Below are 21,555 nucleotides of genomic sequence, written 5' to 3'. Positions count from 1 at the left end.
TCTGTAGGAGCCAACTACATGCAACATTGTTGCAGAGGCTCTGCAGATGAACCTTCAGAATCCCTAGTGCTCGTACCTACAGCTCTGTCCCCTCCATGTAGGTTGTGGGCAGAGAGGACAGCCTCAGCAGGGCTTGGTTTGGGCCTCACTGCTCTTAGACGGTAACCCTTCATCAAGGGTTACCAAGGCCAGCAGCCAGGAGAAAACTCAGGACCTCTGGTCTTTTGACATCAAATATCAAAAGCATCATTTGTCAGTCTTCGCCCTTAGACTAGATAGAAGGCCCCAAGTGCCAGGCAGATAGGAAAGGGGCAGAGGACAGGGGCAAGAGCCACGAGGGGAAGGAGAGGAAGCCCCAGCTCACCTGGTCCAGTGGGCCTCTAGGAAGGCAGAGAAGTAGACCATCAGAGGCATTATCACCGTGAAGGCCCAGAGCATGACAGAGGGGAAGAACTGGGTCACGACAGGGCTCTGGAGGGGAAGGAAGCAAAGGAGGGCAGGAGAGGCATCAGCACAAAAAGCCCCTTTCCCCCCGCAGGCTGCCCTGGTTCTCCCCTAGCCATGCCTCTCCACCTTCGGCCCCATCAGGAATAAGCTTGCTTTTCTGAGGCTACAGAATAGGTCAGACTTTTCTTTTCTTTCTTCTTTCTTTCTTTCTTTCTTTCTTTCTTTCTTTCTTTCTTTCTTTCTTTCCTTCCTTCTCTCTCTCTCTCTCTCTCTCTCTCTCTTTCTTTTTTCCTTTGGTTTTTTGGTTGTTGTTTTTCTCTTTCTTTCTTTCTTTCTTTTTTTTTTTGAAATAGAGTTTCTCTGTGTAGCTATGAAGCCTGTCCTGGGACTCGTTCTGTAGCCCAGGCTGGCCTTGAACTCACAGAGATGCCCAAGTGCCTTCCTAGCCAAAAGTTCACCTAGGTGGAGGAGGCAGAAGCTCACACCTCAAGATCAAGTTAAGTCCACAAGGGGCTTCTATGCCCGGGAAAAGCAGCCTTAGGTTTCCTTAGTGACTTTACCCTACAGCCAGGGCCAGTCATGTTTCATGACTCAGGGATAACATTGCATGAACTATGATGTGTGAATATGGGGGCAACATGGGAAAGGCCAGGAAGGGGTAACGCCTAGGAGAGCAGGCATATGACCTGGGTCTCTTACAGATTTGAGACAGACACAAAAGCGGTATGGCCATACACATGTGTGCATGTGTATGTGTGTGTCTGTGTCTATGTATATGTCTGTGTATTTGTGTGCACGTGAGTGTTTATACATGTGTCTCTGTGTTTGTGTGCATGTGTTTATACACGTGTCTCTGTGTGTGCATGTGTGTGTCTTTGAGTGCATGTGTTTATACACGTGTCTCTGTGTGTGCATGTGTGTGTCTTTGCGTATATGTCTGTGTATGTGTGCGTATGTACATGTATGTGTGGGGTCGGGGGAGTGAACGTATCTCACTGGGAATAGAGAAGGGATGCTATAGGTGGAGAAGCTTTCTGGTTTATCAGAGCAGCATGGAGGGCACCGGATTTGAAGAACTGGGCCAGTGTTCCCTGATGCTGCCTTCTAAGCAGAAAGCATCCTCTAAGCTGAGGAAGGGCTATGACAGGTCCAAGGCTGCAGGCACTAGGAGGGGAAGGAGGCAGACACAGTGCCGAAGGTCCTGCTTTCCTTCCAAAGGCTGTGTTGGGGCTCATCTTACTCTTTCCTGCCCCCTACTCTTACTAGGAGCCAAGGAAGCCTGGTGAGAACAGAGCTGCTACTGCCTGCTGTACCCTCCAGACCCCTACCTGGCTTAGAGTGACCCCATCTATCAGGACCCTCTAAGCCCGAATTCTTGGGACCACCCATCCTCTGACTCACCCCAAGACTGACCTACAGCTCCTCTCCTCGCCCTTTCCTCTCCAGCCTGTCCCTGAGAGGGGCAATAGCCCGCGTCCATCCTACTTAGAACTCAGGGCACTTCGCTCTGCCCGTGACACCACCCGACCTCCACGTGCTGTCGCTGGGAAATTCTAGAACCCCGTCCCAGTCCAGGCCTGGCCTGGGCAGAGGAGGCACCTGCAAATTCTCGATGGGGCGGGTGACGTTGTACATGTCAATGGTGTTGATGATGATGGCGGGCGTGGTGAGGAAGAAGAACAGGAAGAAGAGGAAGGTGTTGATGGCGATAAAGCGAGTCCACCAATTGAAGCGGCGGATGGATAGGTGTTTCCTGGGAAGGGGGGGACAAGAGGGGCACATTTAGGCCGAGAGAGATTACACACTGAGAGAGAGGGAGTACGGGGGAGAGAAAGCAATACTTTTTTCTATATGCCAGCTATGGGCCTGGTCCTATGTGCAGGGGCTGCTGGGATTTCTCCTTAGGGACCTCATTTGCAAAGGCCCAGACTACGTCTCAAAGGCTACAGTGAGAACTTTCCCCAAGGTTGGTTCCTTCCATGCATACGGTAAAGGTAGGTGTGTGGTGCTCAGGAAATCACATGGCAGAGTCCAGAGGGAGCTAGGTTCGGACAGTTCTGAGTCTAGTCCTCATGCACTCTTTGTCGGGCAATAAAGTAGAGAGAACAGGCCCCTTCCTGTAGCCTCCAATCTCAGAGACAGAGGAAGGGACACAGAGGAAGCTTACCAGATGATGTCTTTGGGGTGCGGGGCATGAGCGACCCTCCAGTGGTAGTTTTTAACGATGGTTGTTACTGAGGACTGCTTGGGGTGCATGCCACAGCAGATGTACTTGTAATCCTCACGGATGCTGCAGAGATGGAACAAAGAGGAGACATAGGTCTGGGCTAGGAGGATGAATACCTCAGAGAACCATATACCTGGGTCCTAGAGCCACCATGACAGCCCCACCAATGGGGTTACTCCACTTCTTGGGATTCTCAAAGCCTTTGTCTCCCAGGACCTTAGAAAGAGACAGTTCCTAAAACACAATAGTTGGGGCAGAGAGGTAGGGTAATGAAGTTGTCTAGACTAGCCAGGAAGAGGAGCAGGCCCCGGGGTCCCCAGCTATTGCCCTTCCTTAGAAGCAGTAACAATATACAGATGAGCATCCTTTGGGGTTATAGGAAGGGGCTAGCATCATCGTAGGTCAGCACCAGTAACCCCAGGTTCCAGAGTTCTTTCTGTGGTCCTGGATCTACACTTGCTGGCAAGGAGAAGAATCTCAGCTGCCCAGATTCCCCAACTGAGATGCAATTGGAGAAGGTACATACTGGTGCTAGAGCCTAGTCTTTGACCTTCTGACACATTCTGTGGTGAAGAAGATCTCTGCCAACAAGTGATTTTTTTAAGAAATGAACAATCTTGCCCTGTCTAGGGGTATTGCTTTATACAAAACACAAACACACGTACACACAAATAATAATAACAACAACAATAGCAACAATAATATAGTATTTATATGTCCCTTGCCAATTCACTGGGGAGTGCACAGAGCAGAACTCAGTAACCAAACTGGGCATATAAGAAGTTTGAGGGGCTGGGTGTGGTGGTACCTTTTATCTTACTTAGGAGGCAGAAATAGGTAGATCCTCAAGTTTGAGGCCAGCCTGGTCAAAAGAGGGAGTTCCAGGACAGCCAGGACAGCCAGAGAACCTTTATCTCAAAGGACTAAAACAACAACAACAACAAAAAAAGTAAAAGAAAGAAGGGAAGAGAGAAAGGGAAGAGAAGGTAGAGGAAGAGGAAGAAGAGAAGAAGAAATTGTTGTTGTTTTCTGTGGGATAATGCTCTTGTCCACTGTAAAGATTTGTCACCCAGACTGGTTTAATAAAACACTTATTGGCCAGTAGTCAGGCAGGAAGTATAGGTGGGGCAACCAGACTAGGAGAATTCTGGGAAGAGAAAAGGCAGAGACACAGTAGCAAGCCAGATACAGAGGAAGCAAAATGAGAATGCCTTGCTGAGAAAAGGTACCAAGCCACATGGCTAAACATAGGTAAGAATTATGGGTTAATTTAAGTTGCAAGAGCTAGTTAGTAATAAGCCTGAACAACAGGCCAAACAGTTTATAAATAATATAAGTCTCTATGTGTTTATTTGGGACTGAATGGCTGTGGGGCTGGGTGTGACAGAAACTTCCATGTACAGTTGGTTTTTGAGGGGATGGAGAGATGGCCTAATGATTAAGAACACTGGCTGCTCTTCCTGAGTACTCGGATTCAATTCCCAGCACCCACATGGCTGCTCATAAACCTCTGTAACTCCAGTCCCAGGTTTGATGTCATTTGCTGGCCTTCTTGAGGACCAGGCAAGTAACTGGTACACAGAAATTCATTCAGGCTAAACATCCACAAACATAAAATAAAATGCAGTCTTTTAAAGAAAGAAGTCTGGGGGCTGGAGAGATGGCTCAGTGGTTAAGAGCATTGCCTGCTCTTCCAAAGGTCCTGAGTTCAATTCCTGGCAACCACATGGTGGCTCACAACCATCTGTAATGAGGTCTGGTGCCCTCTTCTGGCCTGCAGACATACACACAGACAGAATATTTAAAGAAAGAAGTCTGAGGATTCAAGTGACTTGGGAAATTATAGACTTTTGTCTGTGACTAAAATCTAGGCTGTCTGCCCCTTTGTAGGGTTGGGTGGAAGAACACACTCTATATTACTATATTACCCAGGCATTATAAGGTTCCCTCCAGGGAAAGGAGGGCCCCACAATCCTTTTGAGACCAGTTCTGCAGTTCCCATACAATTAGTTTAGTACTAAAAATCCTTCTAGAACATTCTAAATTGAATGGAATTAATTCCTTGTTGAGATAGGATTATTAAAGGTCTGGAAAGAAGAAAGAGTGAGCCTTCTGGGCAAGCCTACAGCAGAAGGGAAAAAAGGTTGCTGGGCGGTGGTGGCCCATGTCTTTAATCCCAGCACTTGGGAGGCAGAGGCAGGCAGATCTCTGTGAATTCAAAGCCAGCCTGGTCTACAGAGAGAGTTCTAGGAAGGCTTCAAAGCTACAGAAAAACCCTGCTTAAAAAAAGAAGAGGAAGAAGAAGAAGGGGGAGAAGAAAGGTCAAAATGGTTCTTGAAGAGAAGAAAAGTCAATGGTCTCTTGACTTTCTGACTTGTGGTAGGAGGGGGTGATGTATGTGGAATGGGGAGAAGTGGCTAGCATTCTTGTCAAGACAGCACAGCCTGTGCTGATGGTGAAGAACATTCTTGGAGAACAGGTGAGGCCCACCAGAGAGATGGTATAGCCATGTTAGAGACAGCAACATGGAAGCTCCCAGAAAAGAGCAAAGCGAGCAGCCAGGGGCAGACACTGCATCTGGAGGGAGTCTTGACCCCCTTTCCCTTAAGCTGGGTGGGGATAAGAATAGGGTCTGAGAAGCAGAGCCCACGAAGTTGAGGAAGGCTCAGAGCTGCCTGGGATTCCTGCCTCTTGTGTTGTCTAGGCTATCTGAGTTTGAACTCTGGTCATCTGAGGCTCGTGACATCCAGCACCCACCGCCTCACGGTCTTGGCATCCTGGAAGGTGACAAAGATCAGGTCAAGTCTCTTCAGCCGGACACGATTGAGCTCCGCATTGAACTCGTCGGTCAGCTGTTCCTCCAGCTCGCTGTAGTACTGCTCCGCATCTACCTGGGGCAAGAAGAGGCCCTCAGAGCTGGAGAGGTCAGGACCCAGGGGGCCTGGGTCAGCCCCAGGGTTCTCTCGTGCAGCAGCCCTTTGCCCCTGGAACAGCCACATGCTGACTCTCCAATCCACCCCCTGCCCTTAGATCTGGGGAGACACTGAGACAGTGTGGTTAGTGGAGGATGCTCCGGACCTGGGTGAACCTCAGAAAGACAAGAGAATGCGCAGTGTCTCAGAGGTTGGGCGTTCTTCCTCCGGTCTGATTGAAACCAAGTGCCTGAGACCTGTCTACCCATAGTGGCCAGGGGACAAGGCAGATTCTGTTTCTTCAACTGTTTCTGCCCTGGTGGCTTTGGAAGCCTGGTGCTTGGTCACCTACTACAGGCTGCCGTGTTTCCTCTGGTCTATCTGTCTAGGACCAGAAGGCAGATAAGAGCAAAGCCTTCATGGTTGCCCTGGAAGGGAACCCAAGGAAGGATTGAGCTCCTCTTTATATCTGCAAGGATAGAGGGTTTAAGTGGGAGCCAGGTTCTGGACCACTAGGCTAGACCTGAATGGGCCCTGGAGATGAGGACTTAGGTGAGGGACCAGCCGGGAGCCCCGCACTCCACCCATTCCCTGATGGTCTCAATACCCTGTCAGTTACCTCCTTAAAGCAGGTCCAGCACTTGCAGAAACACAGACGGGAGCATGGGTGAATCTTGATCATCACCTTCCCAGTCTTCTTAGCCTTGGCCGTGTAGTACAGCCTGCCCCGCATGGCATGGCGCCTAGCATTGGTGGGAACATCCTCTGGTCAGTGATCAACAAGCACTATCCTGTTCTTGCACCCCCGCCCCAAATGCCAGCAGGTTCCTCGGCGATCTCACCTTTGATCGTCCAGGTCAATCAGGTTCCTGACATCATAGCAGAAATGGACTCTGGTCACCACGCATCCAGGATAGGCCTCACTGCAGTCACAAATACAGAGGCTGAACCAGCCTGTGGGGCGTCACGGTCCATGGGGATGGGAGGCTCTACTACCGGGGCTCCTGTCCCGGAATGACATCCATCCTTGTCCCTAAGGCTGAGCAGTCTTTGATGTTTAGACCCTAGTCATCTGGGACTCAATGGCACCCTTTACGGATTCAAAACAGGGTGTGGACATGCTCCAAACACCAGGGGGCTAGGAAGGAGCTACTTTTGAGAGAGGAGCAGCATCTCTGGGTTGGTCTTGAGGACACCAAAAAGATCTGGAGACACTGTGCCTGAGATGGTTGGGAAGTCGGGTCTCCCTGGGCTGAGTAGCTGAAGCCACACGAAATTGTTAAATGGCCCTCTGGCCTCCCTGATGTCATACAAGGGCCTCTAGAACTCTGCTGCAGCCTTGGTGGCTCTCTCCTTTCTGAAAATGTGATTCTGAGCTGAGTCCCGAGAGGACCACCACCAGGAATGTCTCTAGCCCCAGCACTCTGTGCCAACTCACATTCCTGAGAACCCATAGGAGATACTGGGAGGAGATGGTACTAGACACAGCCCATGCTCCCACTTACTGGAAGTGTTTGCTGATGACCTCTGGATCCTGGATTTCTGTGGGGACGTAGGTGATCATCAGTGTCCTCGTGATCTGGGATGGGGGAGAAAAGGCTGTGCTTCCGCAAGAGTACTAGATATATGGGTCCTTAGTGACCCGGAGCTCCAGGAGAGCAAGCCTTCTGCTCCTACCAGGCTGCCTGTTTCCTAGAGACCCACTGCTAAGCAAGCTGCTAGCCAGCATCCTGTAGCCCCCAGATCAGCAAACCAGGCCTTGCTTAGTCTCTGTGCTCCCGCTGGAGACCCCCGCCAGACAGCTGAGGTCAGGAAGAGAGAACCAGAGCCGAGGTGAAGGACCACATCTCCCCTACTGGAAAAGGTCATTTGTGCCCACTTGCAGCAACCCCATGGTGACTTTCAGTCTCGTGGAATTGCCTACATTTCTAGTGTAAAACTTCACACGGCTGGAGAAACCCCTAGTATTCTATGGGTCTGGAGTTGGGAGCAAGGGTGATGGTCTCAATCTGGGATGTTTCCTAAAGGCCCAAGTGTTAAACACCTAAAGTCACGGGGAGAAGATGAAGACTTTGAAAGGAGGGTTAGTGAGTGGATAAGGAACCTTCTTTAGCCACTGGCCTTTTAATAAAGAACACCTTAGTATACCCTATTCGGAGTTAGAGTGGAATTATTTGATTTGCGTCCCCCCCAATATGACGCGTTCCGCTTCAGTGAGTGGCCTTAGGAAGCTGTCAGTGTGCCCTCACAGGGTACTGTGGTAAGCCAAGCCCTCCTCTTCCTCTCTATTTGTTTCCCTGCCACCTTGAGGTGGGTAACTTCTCCTGTCACCTGCTCCTACCGTGACGCACTGCCTCACCACAGGCCCCAGAGCAACAGAGCCTACTGAGTACAGAATAAAACCAAAACCGTGAAGCAAAGCAAACTTTCCCTCTTTTTAGGTCGATTCCCTCAGGAACATGGTGACAGTAACGGAAAATCGACTAACGCAGCTTGCAAGGTTGAGGAGGACCTGGGGTGTCTTGACCCAACTTCCTATTCTGTTCTGCAGGGGAATAACATCTTCCTGACCCATCCCTTTCAAGATGGCAGTCTGACAAACCATCACAAGAGATGACACTCTAGCCTCAGCATCTGGTAACAATGAGCCGCAGGTGTCCCAGCCTCCATCCCTGGCTGGCTGAATGCATGGGATCGCTTGGAGCATAGGGATCTACACTCTGGGGTTAAGTTAAACTCAATCTGTCATAGAACAGGTAGGCTCAAAGGAGAAGAGCCCCCTCTACTGGATGAAGAAGGATGAAGCCTTGGAGGCTCATTCCCATGGCTGCCCCTCCCCACAGAGCACAGATAACCTAAAGGCCATATCATTTTCAGGGTCCTGGCCTAAGCAGCTGCCCACCTGTGGCCCCTCAGCACCGAGTTCTGCACAGAAGAGGCTGTGGCCTACCTCAACCCTGAGCTTGCCTGAGTAGTCTTGAAGGTATGTCTAAGTCAAGAGATAAAGACTTGGGCTGGAGACATGGGCTCAATGGCTTATGGACACTTGCTGCCCCAAGCATGAGGACCTGAGTTCAGATTCCTAGCATCCAGATAGAGAGCCAGGTGTGGCCAAGCCTGTCTGTGACCCCAGCACTGTGGGAGTCAGAGACAGGAGGATTACTGAGGCTTGCTGCCAGCTCACCTCACTCTAGGTTTGATTAGAGACTATGTCCCAAGAGAATAAGGTGGAGCATGACAGACCAGGACACCTAATGCTCTCCTTTGGACACCATGTGAATGAGTATACATGCATGTAAGCATACACAGCATAACCGGCTAGGGGAATTATCCCCAACTGCTCACACCCCAGGCTGGGAAAATCCTAGGACACACATTCTAACCCAGCTCGTTAGGGCAACAGAGGTAGAGGAGGGGAGGCAAATATTAGCAGCTACTTACCATAAAGCATGAGGGGCTTTCACGGCTTAGCAGTGCAGGGGAAAACTAGGGGATACTAGGGCAGGGGGAGTGGAGGGAAGGGCATGCAGGGGTAGGGCAAACAAAGGCTCACTCCTGCTGGAGGGAGACCGCCCCCCACCCGAGAGTCAAGATGGCATTTTCGCAAAGCTGGGGAGAGCATCCTTCACACACTCACCTTGAGGTTCTTCTTGGGCACAAACCCCAAGCAGTGATGGCCCATGAGGGCAAAGTTGATGAGGAAGTACAGGAACGCGAAGAGACTGTGCAGCCACAGGAGCTTACTCCTGCAGGGGGTGGGAGGGTGGAGCACAAGACTCACGGGGCTGCAGGCCTTCAGAGCCCCACAGTGTTGCTATACCCCCACATCACGCCATCAGCATCCCCAGGCATCCCTTCCACCACAACAGCGTCCCCAGACTCACTCCCACTACAACAGGACTTTCGATGGACCAGATCCAGGGTGGGACTAAGCTCTTGGTTGGTACCTCTCGCCAGACCCTCAGAGGGCTTCCCTGACCACCACTCCCCATTCCACCCGTGGGGAAAGGAAGGATAGAGCAGTGGCTAACCTGCCTAAGAGCACTGGGAGAGGAGCCACAGCTGCCCATCCCGCACCTCACAGATGCCCAGTAGGCTGAAGGGCGGAGGGCTGGGTCATACGCAGCAAGAGGAAGGCTAGACAACCTCACTTCCCTGGAGCAGAGGGCTGGTGGTCACTGGGCTCTGCTTCTAGCCTCGCTTGCAGGTCCCAGGATGCTGTCTCAAGGCATCTGACCAGAGTTACTGTTTGGAAGTTTGAGCGACATGGCTTGAGGAGAGCAAGCCTGGTCTGCTCCTCCTGACTCGGAGCCTCTGCCCACCTGAATAGATGCCTAGCGGCTCAGATTCTACATTAAAGAGCATCTCAGCACCGTGCAGTGAGGGAGTCGTGTACACCGAAGGCCCCTGATGCTCTATGGGACTCCACTTCTTGGGAAGGGACATGAGGCTCCTCAGAATGACTGGCTCAGGAGGTGCTGGTTGGGGGCTCTGCTCCAGCTGGCAACTCTAGGGTGGGCAGAGCTGGCTGGTGGAGGAGGGGAGAGGATGCCACAGCTCCATGCTGCTGATCCAAGAGCTCTAGCAACACTAGCCTGCTCTGAGGCCTATGGCAGGAGGTTAGAGGTGTAAGGCAGGTAGGGGTGGGATAAGATGGACCCCACTTCTGCAGTTTGGTCAGGAAGTTGGCCAAGCCATTCAGGGAGCCTTAGCGTAGACAAGCAGGGCCGTATCTGGCTCAGCTCAGGTCTGAAGTGGCTACCAATCAGGTTGGCTGGTTCCTGACCTGAGAAGGGAAGGAACTCAGAGGATCTTGTCTTGTCCCAGGGTATGTATTTCCCATGCTTAAGGGCTAAATCTGGAGCAAGGGTTTCCCCAGATGCAAAGCCAGCAGATGACCAGTAGAAGGCAGTAGTGAGGCCTGGGCCCAGCACCTGATTCTCCTATTGCAGACATCAGAGGTACAGGCTGGAGGGCCAGTGAGTCACTCCATTATTTGAGGGCCAACCTGAACCTGGGGCTGTCAAGGATACTGCATCTCGAATATACCCTCCTGCTGCCCTGCTACAGGGTCTCCTCAGGAGCAGAAGCACTATGTGTGCCGACTAATTTTATGTCAACTTGATACAAGCTAGAGTCACCAGAGAGGAGGGAATTCAATTGAGAACACACCTCTATAAGATCCAGCTGTAGGGCGTTTTCTTAATTAAATGGTTAATGATGGAGGGCCTATCCCATTGTGGGTGATGCCACCTCTGGCCTAGTGATCCTGGGTTTATAAGAAAGCAGGCTGGGCGGGCCATGATAAGCAAGCCAGTAAGCAGCACCCCTCCATGGCCTCAGCATCAGCACCTGACTCCAGGTTTCTGCCCTGCTTGAATATCTGTCTACCATGTCTCTAGTCCTCAGGAATGGCCAATGTGGGTAGTTCCACTCATGAAATAGGGAAACCAAAGCATTAAGAATCCTTCCCCAGCCGGGTGGTGGTGGCACACACCTTTAATCCCAGCATTTGGGAGGCAGAGGCAGGAGGATCTCTGTGAGTTTGAGACCAGCCTGGTCTACAAGAGCTATTTCCAGGAGTTCCAGGACAGGCTCCAAAACCACAGAGAAACCCTGTCTCAAAAAAAAAAAAAAAAGAACCCTTCCCCACTAGGCGAATACAACTTCTGGCATCCCACTCAGGACCTGGATCCCAAATAAACCTGCCTGCCTCATCAGCACCGAGCTACTCATGCCGGGTACCAACGCATTAGCCTGTCTTTTCCCACCAGCACCCAGTCAATAGAACCGGAGTGAGGATCAGGTACCTACTCTGTGGAGACATTAACAATGGTGGTCCGACCAAAGTGGCTATTCCAATCTGAAAGAGAGAAGAAAGGGCCAACCTTGATCCTGGTCTCTATACTGCTCGGGGCATTGGTGGGGACAGAATTCAAGGTTCCTGAACAAATGCCAAGGATCTAGAAATCCTTGCCTATAATCTGCTTTTCCTTCTGGTCCCCAGACTGTCCCCAGCTACCAGCAAAAACACCATCCTCCTCGGTGGACCTGGCTTGGGCTCTAATCTGTGAGACCAAGCGTCTATAGGGAATCCCCCGAGCATGACCGGCTTGTAACAGACACACAGCAAACTAGTTTTGAGGGAACCAGATGGCTGTCTAGCCACCAGCAAACCGATGACATTAGCAATGCTGGCTACAATCCCAATAAGAACTCAAACTCCAGAAAATTGGAGTTTAGACAATGGGACATTTTCTTATTGGAACCAGAATAATTCTTCTAGCCACGCATATTGATGTGTCTGTTCAGACAGCTCCAGGCTCCATAGAACTTCTAAGATTACCGCATTATCCTCGCCACACGCTAGCGCTTGGGGTAGAAATCTGGAATGTCAGGCACACTCCCTCTGGTGCTGCAATCTGGTGCATACTCAATATGCTACGGTGGATTCACTCAGGTCTACCTCTGGCTGAGGAGAAACGCGGAAAACTGGGGAGTGAGGGAAAACTGGTTGCTAACTGGACATCGAAGGGACCACTGGACGCCAGCCTTCCCTCAGCTCTGTTCCTCCCGCAGTTCTGAAGAAGACACGTTTGCTGTCCCCTGAGCTCCCACATAGTACCAGGTACTTGACATCCCTCCCTCTCTCCCTGTGTCTAAATAGTGGAGGGAACAGATTTAGAAGGTAAAATAATGTGTGAGCTTGGGAGAAGGCGTTTTCAAGTAGATGTGGGCAAAAGATCTTTCTATCTCAGGAAGGAGTCAAGTTCATGTTCACGATGCTGCCTGTTACAATGAGCGTGTGCAGACGTCCTACCAGAAGAAATTCTGCATGGACAGGGGTGTGTCCACCAGGGTACATGTCAGGAGACGGAGAGGTCAGAAGCCTCTCCAGGGAGCCACACATCCTCCAACAGCACTGGGACATTTACAGACAGTTCCAGGCTGATCTGTGAGCTTGTCCTATCACAGGCCCTGGATCAATCAAGGCTGTATAGAGTCCCTGGTGTGCACATGAGGAAACTGTAATAGGGTTTGCCAGGAGACACCAACAGCCCGCTGAGCGCTGCCTACCCAGAACAGTCCCAATGTAGTTAATAGGCAAAATGATGCCCAGGGAGGGGATGCAGAGGATGAGCACATAGATGATGAGGTGATACTGGAACATGATGTAGATGCGCGCATCATCGCCACACTTGCTGATCAGGTCCCGGTCCCTGTGAGAGACATAAACAGAGAGAGCGTTCCTTGGGTACCAGGGTGACCACTGCTTCCCTGGGGATAGGTAGAGGAAGCAGTAGCAAAAGGATCACCTTCTTCCTAAGTTTTAATCTTGGGGAAAATATTGCCCTGCTTCTCAGTGCCTCAAGCGTGCCTGAGAGCATGCCAGTGAACACAGGTGCAGCAGAAAGGCCGTGCTATGGGCACACGAGGGACCCAGAGCCCGGAGAACTCATCAGGCAGCTTTTCAGTCCTTCTGCGATCATTGTAGGTTTGTGGTACTGGCAATGGGCAAATGGCTACTGATAACTCAGATATGTCCCTTCAAGAAAGTTCTTTATTTTTCAGTTCCTTCAACTCAAAGGCAATGCTCCACACTGCCAGGCTGACCAAAGGGGAAGAGTAGAGAACAGCCAAGGGTAGGTGAGGGCAAAGGTGTTGGGAGCTTTCCTCTGCAGGAACTGAGTCTATGCACTGGCCAGACATGCTGGACAACAACTGGCCTTAGCTACTGAAGGTGAATGCATGCACACTCCATGAAGCAGCAGTTTCACTCTAGGTGCTATCCAACAGAGAGATGACATACCTATCAAAAGATATGTATAACAATCTATAGAATCCATAGGTGTCTCATTTATAACCACCCTGCCTGTCTGGGTATGATGCCAGTGCCAAGTGAAGTCTGCCACAGTGAGAGGTGTTTTTTTGTCATCTCAGTCATTAGGAGGTAGAGGCAGGAGAATTAGGGGTTCAAGGCTATTGTAAGATATATGGTGAGTTCGAGGCCAGCCTGGACTATATGAGACTCTGTCTCAAAAATAAACAGCAAGGACTGGAGAGATGGCTCAGTGGTTAGGAGCACTAGCTGCTCTTCCAGAGGACTCAGGTTCAATTCCCAGGGCATGACTGTAACTCCAGTTCTAGGGATCTGGTCCCCTTACAGAAATATACATGGAGGCAAAACACCACTTTTAAAAGTAAAAAAATAAAAGGGACACACGCTTGTAGAGAAATTGGAAAATAAAAAGGAAAATAATTCTCTTATGATCTCATCAAACCTAAGATGATTTCAAAAGGTTTATTTATTTTTATTTATGTGTATGTGCATGCCTACATGAGTTTATGTGTAGTGTGTGTGCATAAACTTTGGAGGCCAGAGAGTGTTGGATCCCTAATACTAGAGTTTGATGTGGGTGCTGGGAACTGAACCCGGGTCCTATATAGGAACAGCGGGTGCTCTGACGTTTAATAAGGCATTTTGAGTAATTTCCATTTGCTCCTCATGCAGGTTTTTCTAAATGATGGTTAAGGTTTGAAGATGGGGTGTCCCCTCCAAAGCCAATCCACTGTGAGGTATGAAGGGGGTGGACAAATGTGGACATAAACACCCACACACGCGCACACATGCTCACAACCATGTCGTCTCCTCATTCATGGCTTTCCCACACCTACCCTACCCTTCTAGGTAAGTTCATTGGTCACCTTTAGATTCAAATATCTCGTGCAGGATTACAACAAAAAGTACATCTAGGAGGTTTTCAATAACTTAATTTAGAGACTTATTCGGAGCTCCTGATTTTGTGTCTGTGAGTAGTTAAAGTATGTCCTTGCCCTAGACTCAAGAATCAAGTCCCAAGAATGGGATCTTGGAGAATTGATGGGAGAGTGTCCGTGGAAGAATGGGACATGTCTTGCTGCAGGCTTGGGATGCCAGAGCTGGTCTCTGAAAGAAAAGCGTGTCTGAAATGTGTTTATGGAGGTCGGGGGGCATCTCCAGAGATCCTCCAGATAAACAGACAGACAGGGTGGAGGGCTGGACTGGGCAGGGATAACAAGGTTTTCCTTTCTGGGTCAGGAATCCTGCCTCCAGCTCAGGATCCCTCTTTCCACCATTCTTGGTATTACTCCCCAGATCCCCTCCTGTTCTCCTTACTTCCATCTTCCTACACATCCCACATCCCTTGGAAAGTAAGTTCTTTCCAACATTGGCTTACCCTAGAAATGCCTCCCCCAAGAAAGACCCCGACTGCGAAGGTGGACATCCTTCAGCCATGCCTGTGTGGACTTGTGTGATCTTACATCCTCTTCCTCTCTCAGTAAGGCCTCCCTGGGCCTTTGCTGATTTTGTCCCTTAAGTGGCCCATCTGTTCTTGTCACTTCAACTTCAGTCTCTAAGCATCGGTCAGTCAAGTCTAAATCTTCGGCTCTGACTTGCTTCCTAAGCTTTAGTGCTGTTATTTCTACAGCTGGTTGGTCATCTCCCATGCTTGCCTGAGCCATGTGTCATCATTTTATTTCCTCTTCCACTCTCTGCCTTTATTATTCTCCATCAAAACAAGAACTCAGCATTTTCCTGTAGACAGAAGTTTCTGTCCCACCTGGTCCCACAGCCATAGCCATTTGGTCCCAAAGAAACACACGGGGGCTTAAATTAACTATAAGCCTATTTGGCCTATTAGCTCAGGATTATTATTAACTAGCTCTTACATCTTAAATTAATCCATACTTCTTGTCTATGTTTAGCCATGTGGCTTGGTACCTTTTCTCAATAACACATCCTCATCTTACTTCCTCTGCATCTGGCTGGTGACTGCATCTCTGCCTTTCCTCTTCCCAGAATTCTCCTAGTCTGGTCACCCTGCCTATATTTTCTGCCTGACTACTATCCAATCAGTTACTTTTATTAAGCTAATGCAAGTGACAAATCTCTACAGTGTATGAGAGCATTATCCAACGGCATTTTTCTTTAAAATCAGCACAAGGGGGCCTGGAGAGATGGCTTAGGGGATAAAAGCACTGCTCTTCCAGAGGACCCAGGTTTGATTCCTAGCACCCACATGGCAGCTCACAACTATCTGTAACCCATGCACATGGTGCACAGATACACATGCCGGCAAAACAACAGTACAATAAATAGGTTTTTTTAAAAAAAAACTGGTATTTTAAGCTGGGTGTGGTGGTTCATGCCTTTCATCCCAGCACTTGGGAGGCAGAGACAAGATCTCTGCGAATTCAAGGCCAGCCTGGTCTATAGAGTGAGTTATCTACAGCTATGTAGAAAGAGACTCTACCTCAGATATATAGATAGATTAGATAGATAGATAGATGATAGATAGATAGATAGATAGATAGATAGATAGATAGATTGATTGATATGATAGATTGATGAATAAATAAATAGGCAGACAGGCAGGCAGACATATGGAGAGATGGATAAGTAGATATAGATTGATGGATAGATAGACAGATAGGCAGACAGACAGACAGATACTTAGATAGATTAGATAGATAAAATTAAATGAGGATGTGGCCTATTGACTGTTGCCCCACGATTCCCTCCCACTGTTGCCCTGGCCACCTCTCTAATTTGAGTGACAGCCGCCTCATCCCTGGACCACTAGAATAGCCTCCTTAGCCACTCACCTTGACTGTGGAGTTTGTCCGCTGCTGTTCACCCTCATATTCCCTCCTGTGGATCGAATCCCCATGGTCTCTATATGGTAGGCACAGTCCCTACAGACCCTTTGGCACCTTCTCACTTTACCACAGGGCCCTGCTTCTAGCTATTCCAGAAGTTTCACCAATTCTGGACACCCTCTACTCATCTCTGCCCCCAACCTTGTTCACATAGTCCTCTCCTGACGTGTTCTCCGCATTTACTTCTTTGGATGTTCTTCTATCCTTCAAGCCCCAGCTCAAAAAGCGTGCTCTTCCTGAACCCCCTGGCGGCAGTTTCTTCTCTTTTCCCCAAATGCCCCTTTGCATGGCTGATTGTAACCCACCCCTTATGAAGGACACATGGAATCTTTGGGGCCATTGTTTCTCCGAGTAGACTGCAGAGGAGTTTGCACACAGGGACTCTGGCTGAGCTGACTCTGCTCAGTAAAAGATTTATCTGTCACCTAAGCCACTGGGCGCCAGATGCAATACAAAGCCCCGCTTTTCTGCCTTCCCATAGAGAATCCTCTTGATTGGAGCCTTGGGGTGGGGTAGGGATTGGGAGTCAGGATGAACGTGGCTACACACAAAGCTCGTACATTGACCTTCTCACTGACCTGCACATTCAGGCACCCAGACACCAAAGGCTACACACACAGATTTGCAACAACACAGTGACCCGAATCTTCTGCACTTACTGACCTCACACCTGGAACATGAAGTCCTATTGTTTTTACCACTGCTCCATTGACACTGTCAGTTTTAACCTACAATTTGACACAATCTGGATAGATTCACCTGGGAAGGAAGCCCCATTGGGGGACTCTCTTCATCAGGTGTGCCCATGCTCTCTGAAGGAGATTATCTTGGTTACAATGATTAATAGGGGAAGACGTGCCTACAGTGGGTGGTGGCACCATTCCCTAGGCAGGGGATCCTGGACCGTATCAGGATAGATAAAGCAAGCCGAGCACTAGCATGCAACGCTAATTTACTGCTTTCTGCTCTTGACTGTGATGTAATGAGACTAGTTGCTTCTAGTTCCTGCTGCCTTGACTTCCCCAAAATGACAAGCTGTAACCTGGAACTGTGATCCCACCCTCCATCAAGTTGCTTTTATCAGGGTATTTCAGCACAGCAATGGGAAACAAAACTAAGATTACAAGCCAGCAATGGAGAAGATTACAATCCAGAAGGTCAGCTTCAAACTCCCTCTTTTTCCAGTCTTTTTCTCTACAGTTGAGGACATGGTCAGTTGAGTGGACCTGTTCATCCTACTCTCTTTCCCTTGTTCCTTTATGAAGGAAGGGAAAACTGCCCCACCCTGCTTCTGCCTGTGAATTTGCCATAGCTGGCGTGCACTGCCTCCTGGGAGAATGAACGTTCAGACATGCCTTTGGATGCGGCCTGCCCTCCTGAGAGCGCCTATGCCACATGCCTGGTCTCCACTATGTTAAGAAGTTAATCTGGGGAGCATTGCTCCCAGAAAGTAACTCCCATGGGAACCTGTCAGTTATTTCTCACGAGGATGAGTTATAAAAGCGTCTCTCTGGGATTAGTGGGCCAGCCTGGGCTACATAATAGACCTTCTCTCAAAAATAAATATAATGAAAGAGTGGGGTTGTGCCTGTATAAGAATGGCGGTAGACTTTAAAGTTTCTAGCAATGAAAACGTGTGGGTTCTGGCTTGTGTGTGTGTCTGATAAATTAACAAAGCAAGCAAAGCCAGATGTGAAGACATCTGGAAGATTGCCCTCTGCTAGCTCACCTATGGCTCGGCATAGAGAAGCTGACACTTTGCCCCCCACAAAACAACGGCTGCTTCATTTCTGGGGGACTACAATGAGGGAGGGAGGAGCAGCGGAGGCCAAGGTCACGCTGAGCTCCCAGTGGATGGCACAGTCCTAGGCACAGGTCAGGATTTCCATGACCCAGCCTGAGTTTCCTGGGACCCTGCGGGATCACAGATGGGAAAGAGAGATGCCCTGATGGCTCCCCGGGGGTGGGTCTCAGAAAGGCCTAGCTAGGAATGGTGGGTATGGAGAAGCATGGAGTTTAGCAGCCTTTGCAGAGGGAAGCAGAGTAGCAGGACCATCCAGGTCAGTAACTGGTCTCTGCGGTGGCTGTTCTTGGTTGTCAGCCTGACCATGACTACATCTAGAATTAACTAAGACCCAATGGCCGGGCATGACTATGAGGAATTTTTTTTCTTTAACTAAATCATTTGAGTAGGAAGATCTACTTGCAATGCAGGTTGTTGAGGTGGGAAGCTCCACCTTTAGTCTGGGTCACACTTTCTGCTGGCAGTTTCTATAAAGGGCATGGCAGAAGGAAGCTCCCTCACTGTCTGCGTGTTCTCACTGTCACTGCCAAGTTCATTCCTTCACTGGCATTAGAGCCTGCTTCTTCAGGATCCCAGCGTCTACTGCAGACCAGCTCAGACATCCAGTCTTGTGGACTGAACAACTACTGGATTCTTGAACCTCCCCTTCATGGGCAACCATGGTTGATTAATTGAGCCACAATTTGTAAGCCATTCTAACAAATCACTGTCCTCTCTCTAGGGAAAGAGATTCACTCTGTTCTGTTCCTTTAGAGAACTCTAATTCAGTCCCTAAGGAATAGCAAGGCTGTACCCTGTGGAGCACGTGTCTCCAGGCCAGAAAAGACCCTGGAGAGGGGACAGGAGACAGGCAAGATTCAGGGAGAGTCCAGAATCATATGTGATGCTGAGCACAGCCAAGGAAAAGCTGTGTATATGTATGTGTGTGTGTGTATGGGTGTCTGTGCATGTGTTCATGTGTGTACGAGTGTATATGTCTATAGATATGAAAGGTCATGGGTGTACATACCTCTGTGCATGCCTGTTCATGCCTGTTCGCATGTGTGTGCATATCTCTGCACTGAGGGTGCAGCCAAGGTTCACTCTAATATCTGTCTATTTTACTGTAGGCTGAGAGTGGGTAGGTGTGAGAGAGCAAGAGTCGAGGGGTCTGTCTCTACAGAAACCCAGAAGCTAAGGTGAGCAAGAATCACAAGGCTGTGCCTTTGCCATCCAGGCTCGGAGAGGAGATGTCTGTCCTTCTGCTCCAGAGAACCAATCCCCCTTGACAATATGAACACAGAAATCAAGCATGCAAAGAAGAGTTGCCTTTCCTAGAGCAGAGTCCACAGGCTTGCTTTTGCATGCATGCGGGTAACAATTCCACTTTACATGGGGGTCTCTCCCCAAAGGCCAAGGCCGAGGTGGCATGGTCACAGGGCGGGGCTCGGTTCCCATTCACCTGCTACAACCTGCCTACACTTGGAGACGCTGGAAGCAGAGTAGCCGATGGCACTCAGGCCTGTCATCCAGGGAGGGTCTGCTCATCTCTGCAACCCCTTCCTACCTCACCTCATCCCAGGGCGACACTAACAGAAACCCCGGGAGAAGCACTTACTTCATGGTTAGGCTGTTGAAGAACCAGGAACAGAAGCCCTGGAGGGGGAAAGAAGAGAGTGTGAGAAAAGCCAGCCTGGCTTATTTTGCCTGACTATGGGGACCCTGGCAGCAAAGCGTTATGTTGGGAGTCTCCTTCCATAGAGGGAGCTTTCTAGAATGGGGTAAGTGCTAAGGGAAATGTCTCCCTGGAAGTGAGTGGACATCCTGATACAGGGAATGGGACTGAGAAGGAAGGTCAGAGGGGCTCCAGGGTGGGGCTCCTCTCAGTCTCTCTGCTGCTGAGAAATCCCCATCCCCAACATACATGTGGTCTAGAGCTGTCCGTCACGTGTGAGTCAACCTTCAACGATTGGCTGGCCAAGGGGAAAGTGACCAAAAAGGAGCTAATTAAAATTCTCTTAAGAGGCTGGATATGGGTGTTGGGAGTCTCTCCTTCTGTGTGCCTAAGTGCCACGAACCCTGCAGTGTCTTGATGCTGTCTCTGATGTCACATGCAGACAGCTTGAGAACGAAGCTAGCTCAAAGGACAGAACCGGGGTGGGGGTGGGGGGCTATCAGCAATGCTGAACTTCCAGTATCTAGCAGTACCTGAAGCAGCTGCTTGTCTTGAATCTCCCCAAATTTGTGCCTTACATGGACCCTTTTGTGGTAAAAACCAGTTCAAGCGAGCCTTGGCTCTTGCAGCTCAGTGCCTTTGTCTTGTTCCACTGAAGATGCCTTTCTCTTGGGTTTTGCTGTCTGGAGTTCTAGGTAGCAGGGAAAGGCGGCCTCAACCATGGTAAAGCTGAGGGGAGCCTCCGAGGGAGTCGGTGTGTGAAATCTCTCTGTGTGAATGAACTGGGGCCCTTGGCTCTCAGTTACCAGAGCTGCTAGTCAGTAAAGGGTCCTCATGTGCTTAATTCCCTCTAAGGCCCCACAAAGACAGCAAAAGCTAGGACAAGGCTGAATCTCTGGATCGGCCCCGTTCTGTGGGCACCATTTCCAGGAACAAAGTGGGCTCATGAGACTGACAGACCTCTAGAACCACGGGGATTGGAGAAAGGTCTTCCCTAAAAAGGAAGCAGCAAGGGCAGGCAAAAGAAAATCAATTGTTCCCTTGGTACAAGGCCCACCCTTCCAAGCTTGGGTACAAAGTGAGACCTCCTCCCTCTTAAAGAAAGGCTTGCGTGTCAAAGGCTGGTCCTAGCTAGAGGTGCTACAGAGATGTGAGTGCACTAACATCATTCGTGGGCCAGTCCGTGGGTGGTCACAGGTAAATGAGCTCTTAGAAGAGGGGGGAGAAAGTAGGCCAGTAGGGCACATTTTTTTTCTGAGATAGGGTTTCTCTGTATAGCCCTAACTGTCCTAGAACTAGCTCTGTAGACCAGACTGGCCTCGAACTCACAGAGATCCACCTGCCTCTGTCTCCCAAGCGCTGGGATTAAAGGCATGTGCCACCACCACAGTAGGGCACATTTTTGAAGACTATATCTCGTTCCTCATCTCTCCGTCTCCCTCTCCCCATTAGCAGACGTGTCAGCTGAGCATAGATTGAGCCCTCTGAATCGGAATAAGCCTAAACAAACCTTCCCCTGTAAGTTGCTAAGTTGTGGCTAACACAATGTCCTTGAAGCCAGAGCTCTTCAGAAAAGTCAGGAACTGAAAGGCAGTTGGGGAGGCAGACATTCCCACCCCACAGGGAAGGGCCACCAGCTTCCAGGAGCTGACCAGTCTGAAGAGAGTGAGTGACAGCATTGTCAAAGTGGGCATCTCTCTGTCACCACCCTCCACACCCTCACTATACAGGGTTAATAGCAAATGCCTGACTTAGCAGAGCACTTTAGTGGGGTCTGCTTGGCTGAGAGCTGCACGGTAATAGAGGCTAC

The 21,555-nt window shown here is 49.8% G+C and overlaps 1 protein-coding gene across 2 annotated transcripts in view; it reads right to left on the bottom strand.

Moving 5' to 3' along the window:
* The window catches only part of Tmem63c (transmembrane protein 63C), a 72,996-nt gene that overhangs the window by 13,673 nt on the left and 37,768 nt on the right, over nt 1-21,555 (bottom strand). For both annotated transcript variants that reach the window (XM_026780317.1, XM_005343392.3), the window contains exons 6-16: nt 19,689-19,726; nt 12,664-12,806; nt 11,401-11,449; nt 9,224-9,332; nt 7,092-7,165; nt 6,429-6,509; nt 6,206-6,329; nt 5,432-5,565; nt 2,615-2,737; nt 2,047-2,200; nt 365-471 (exon numbers count right to left, since the gene is read on the bottom strand). In XM_026780317.1, the coding sequence (XP_026636118.1) occupies nt 365-471; nt 2,047-2,200; nt 2,615-2,737; nt 5,432-5,565; nt 6,206-6,329; nt 6,429-6,509; nt 7,092-7,165; nt 9,224-9,332; nt 11,401-11,449; nt 12,664-12,806; nt 19,689-19,726 (1,136 nt within the window). The remainder of the gene's footprint in view (nt 1-364; nt 472-2,046; nt 2,201-2,614; nt 2,738-5,431; nt 5,566-6,205; nt 6,330-6,428; nt 6,510-7,091; nt 7,166-9,223; nt 9,333-11,400; nt 11,450-12,663; nt 12,807-19,688; nt 19,727-21,555) is intronic.

This window comes from Microtus ochrogaster, chromosome 1 (genome assembly GCF_000317375.1).
Source record: "Microtus ochrogaster isolate Prairie Vole_2 chromosome 1, MicOch1.0, whole genome shotgun sequence".
Taxonomy (NCBI): domain Eukaryota; kingdom Metazoa; phylum Chordata; class Mammalia; order Rodentia; family Cricetidae; genus Microtus; species Microtus ochrogaster.
This window is presented reverse-complemented; position numbering and strand designations above follow the sequence as displayed.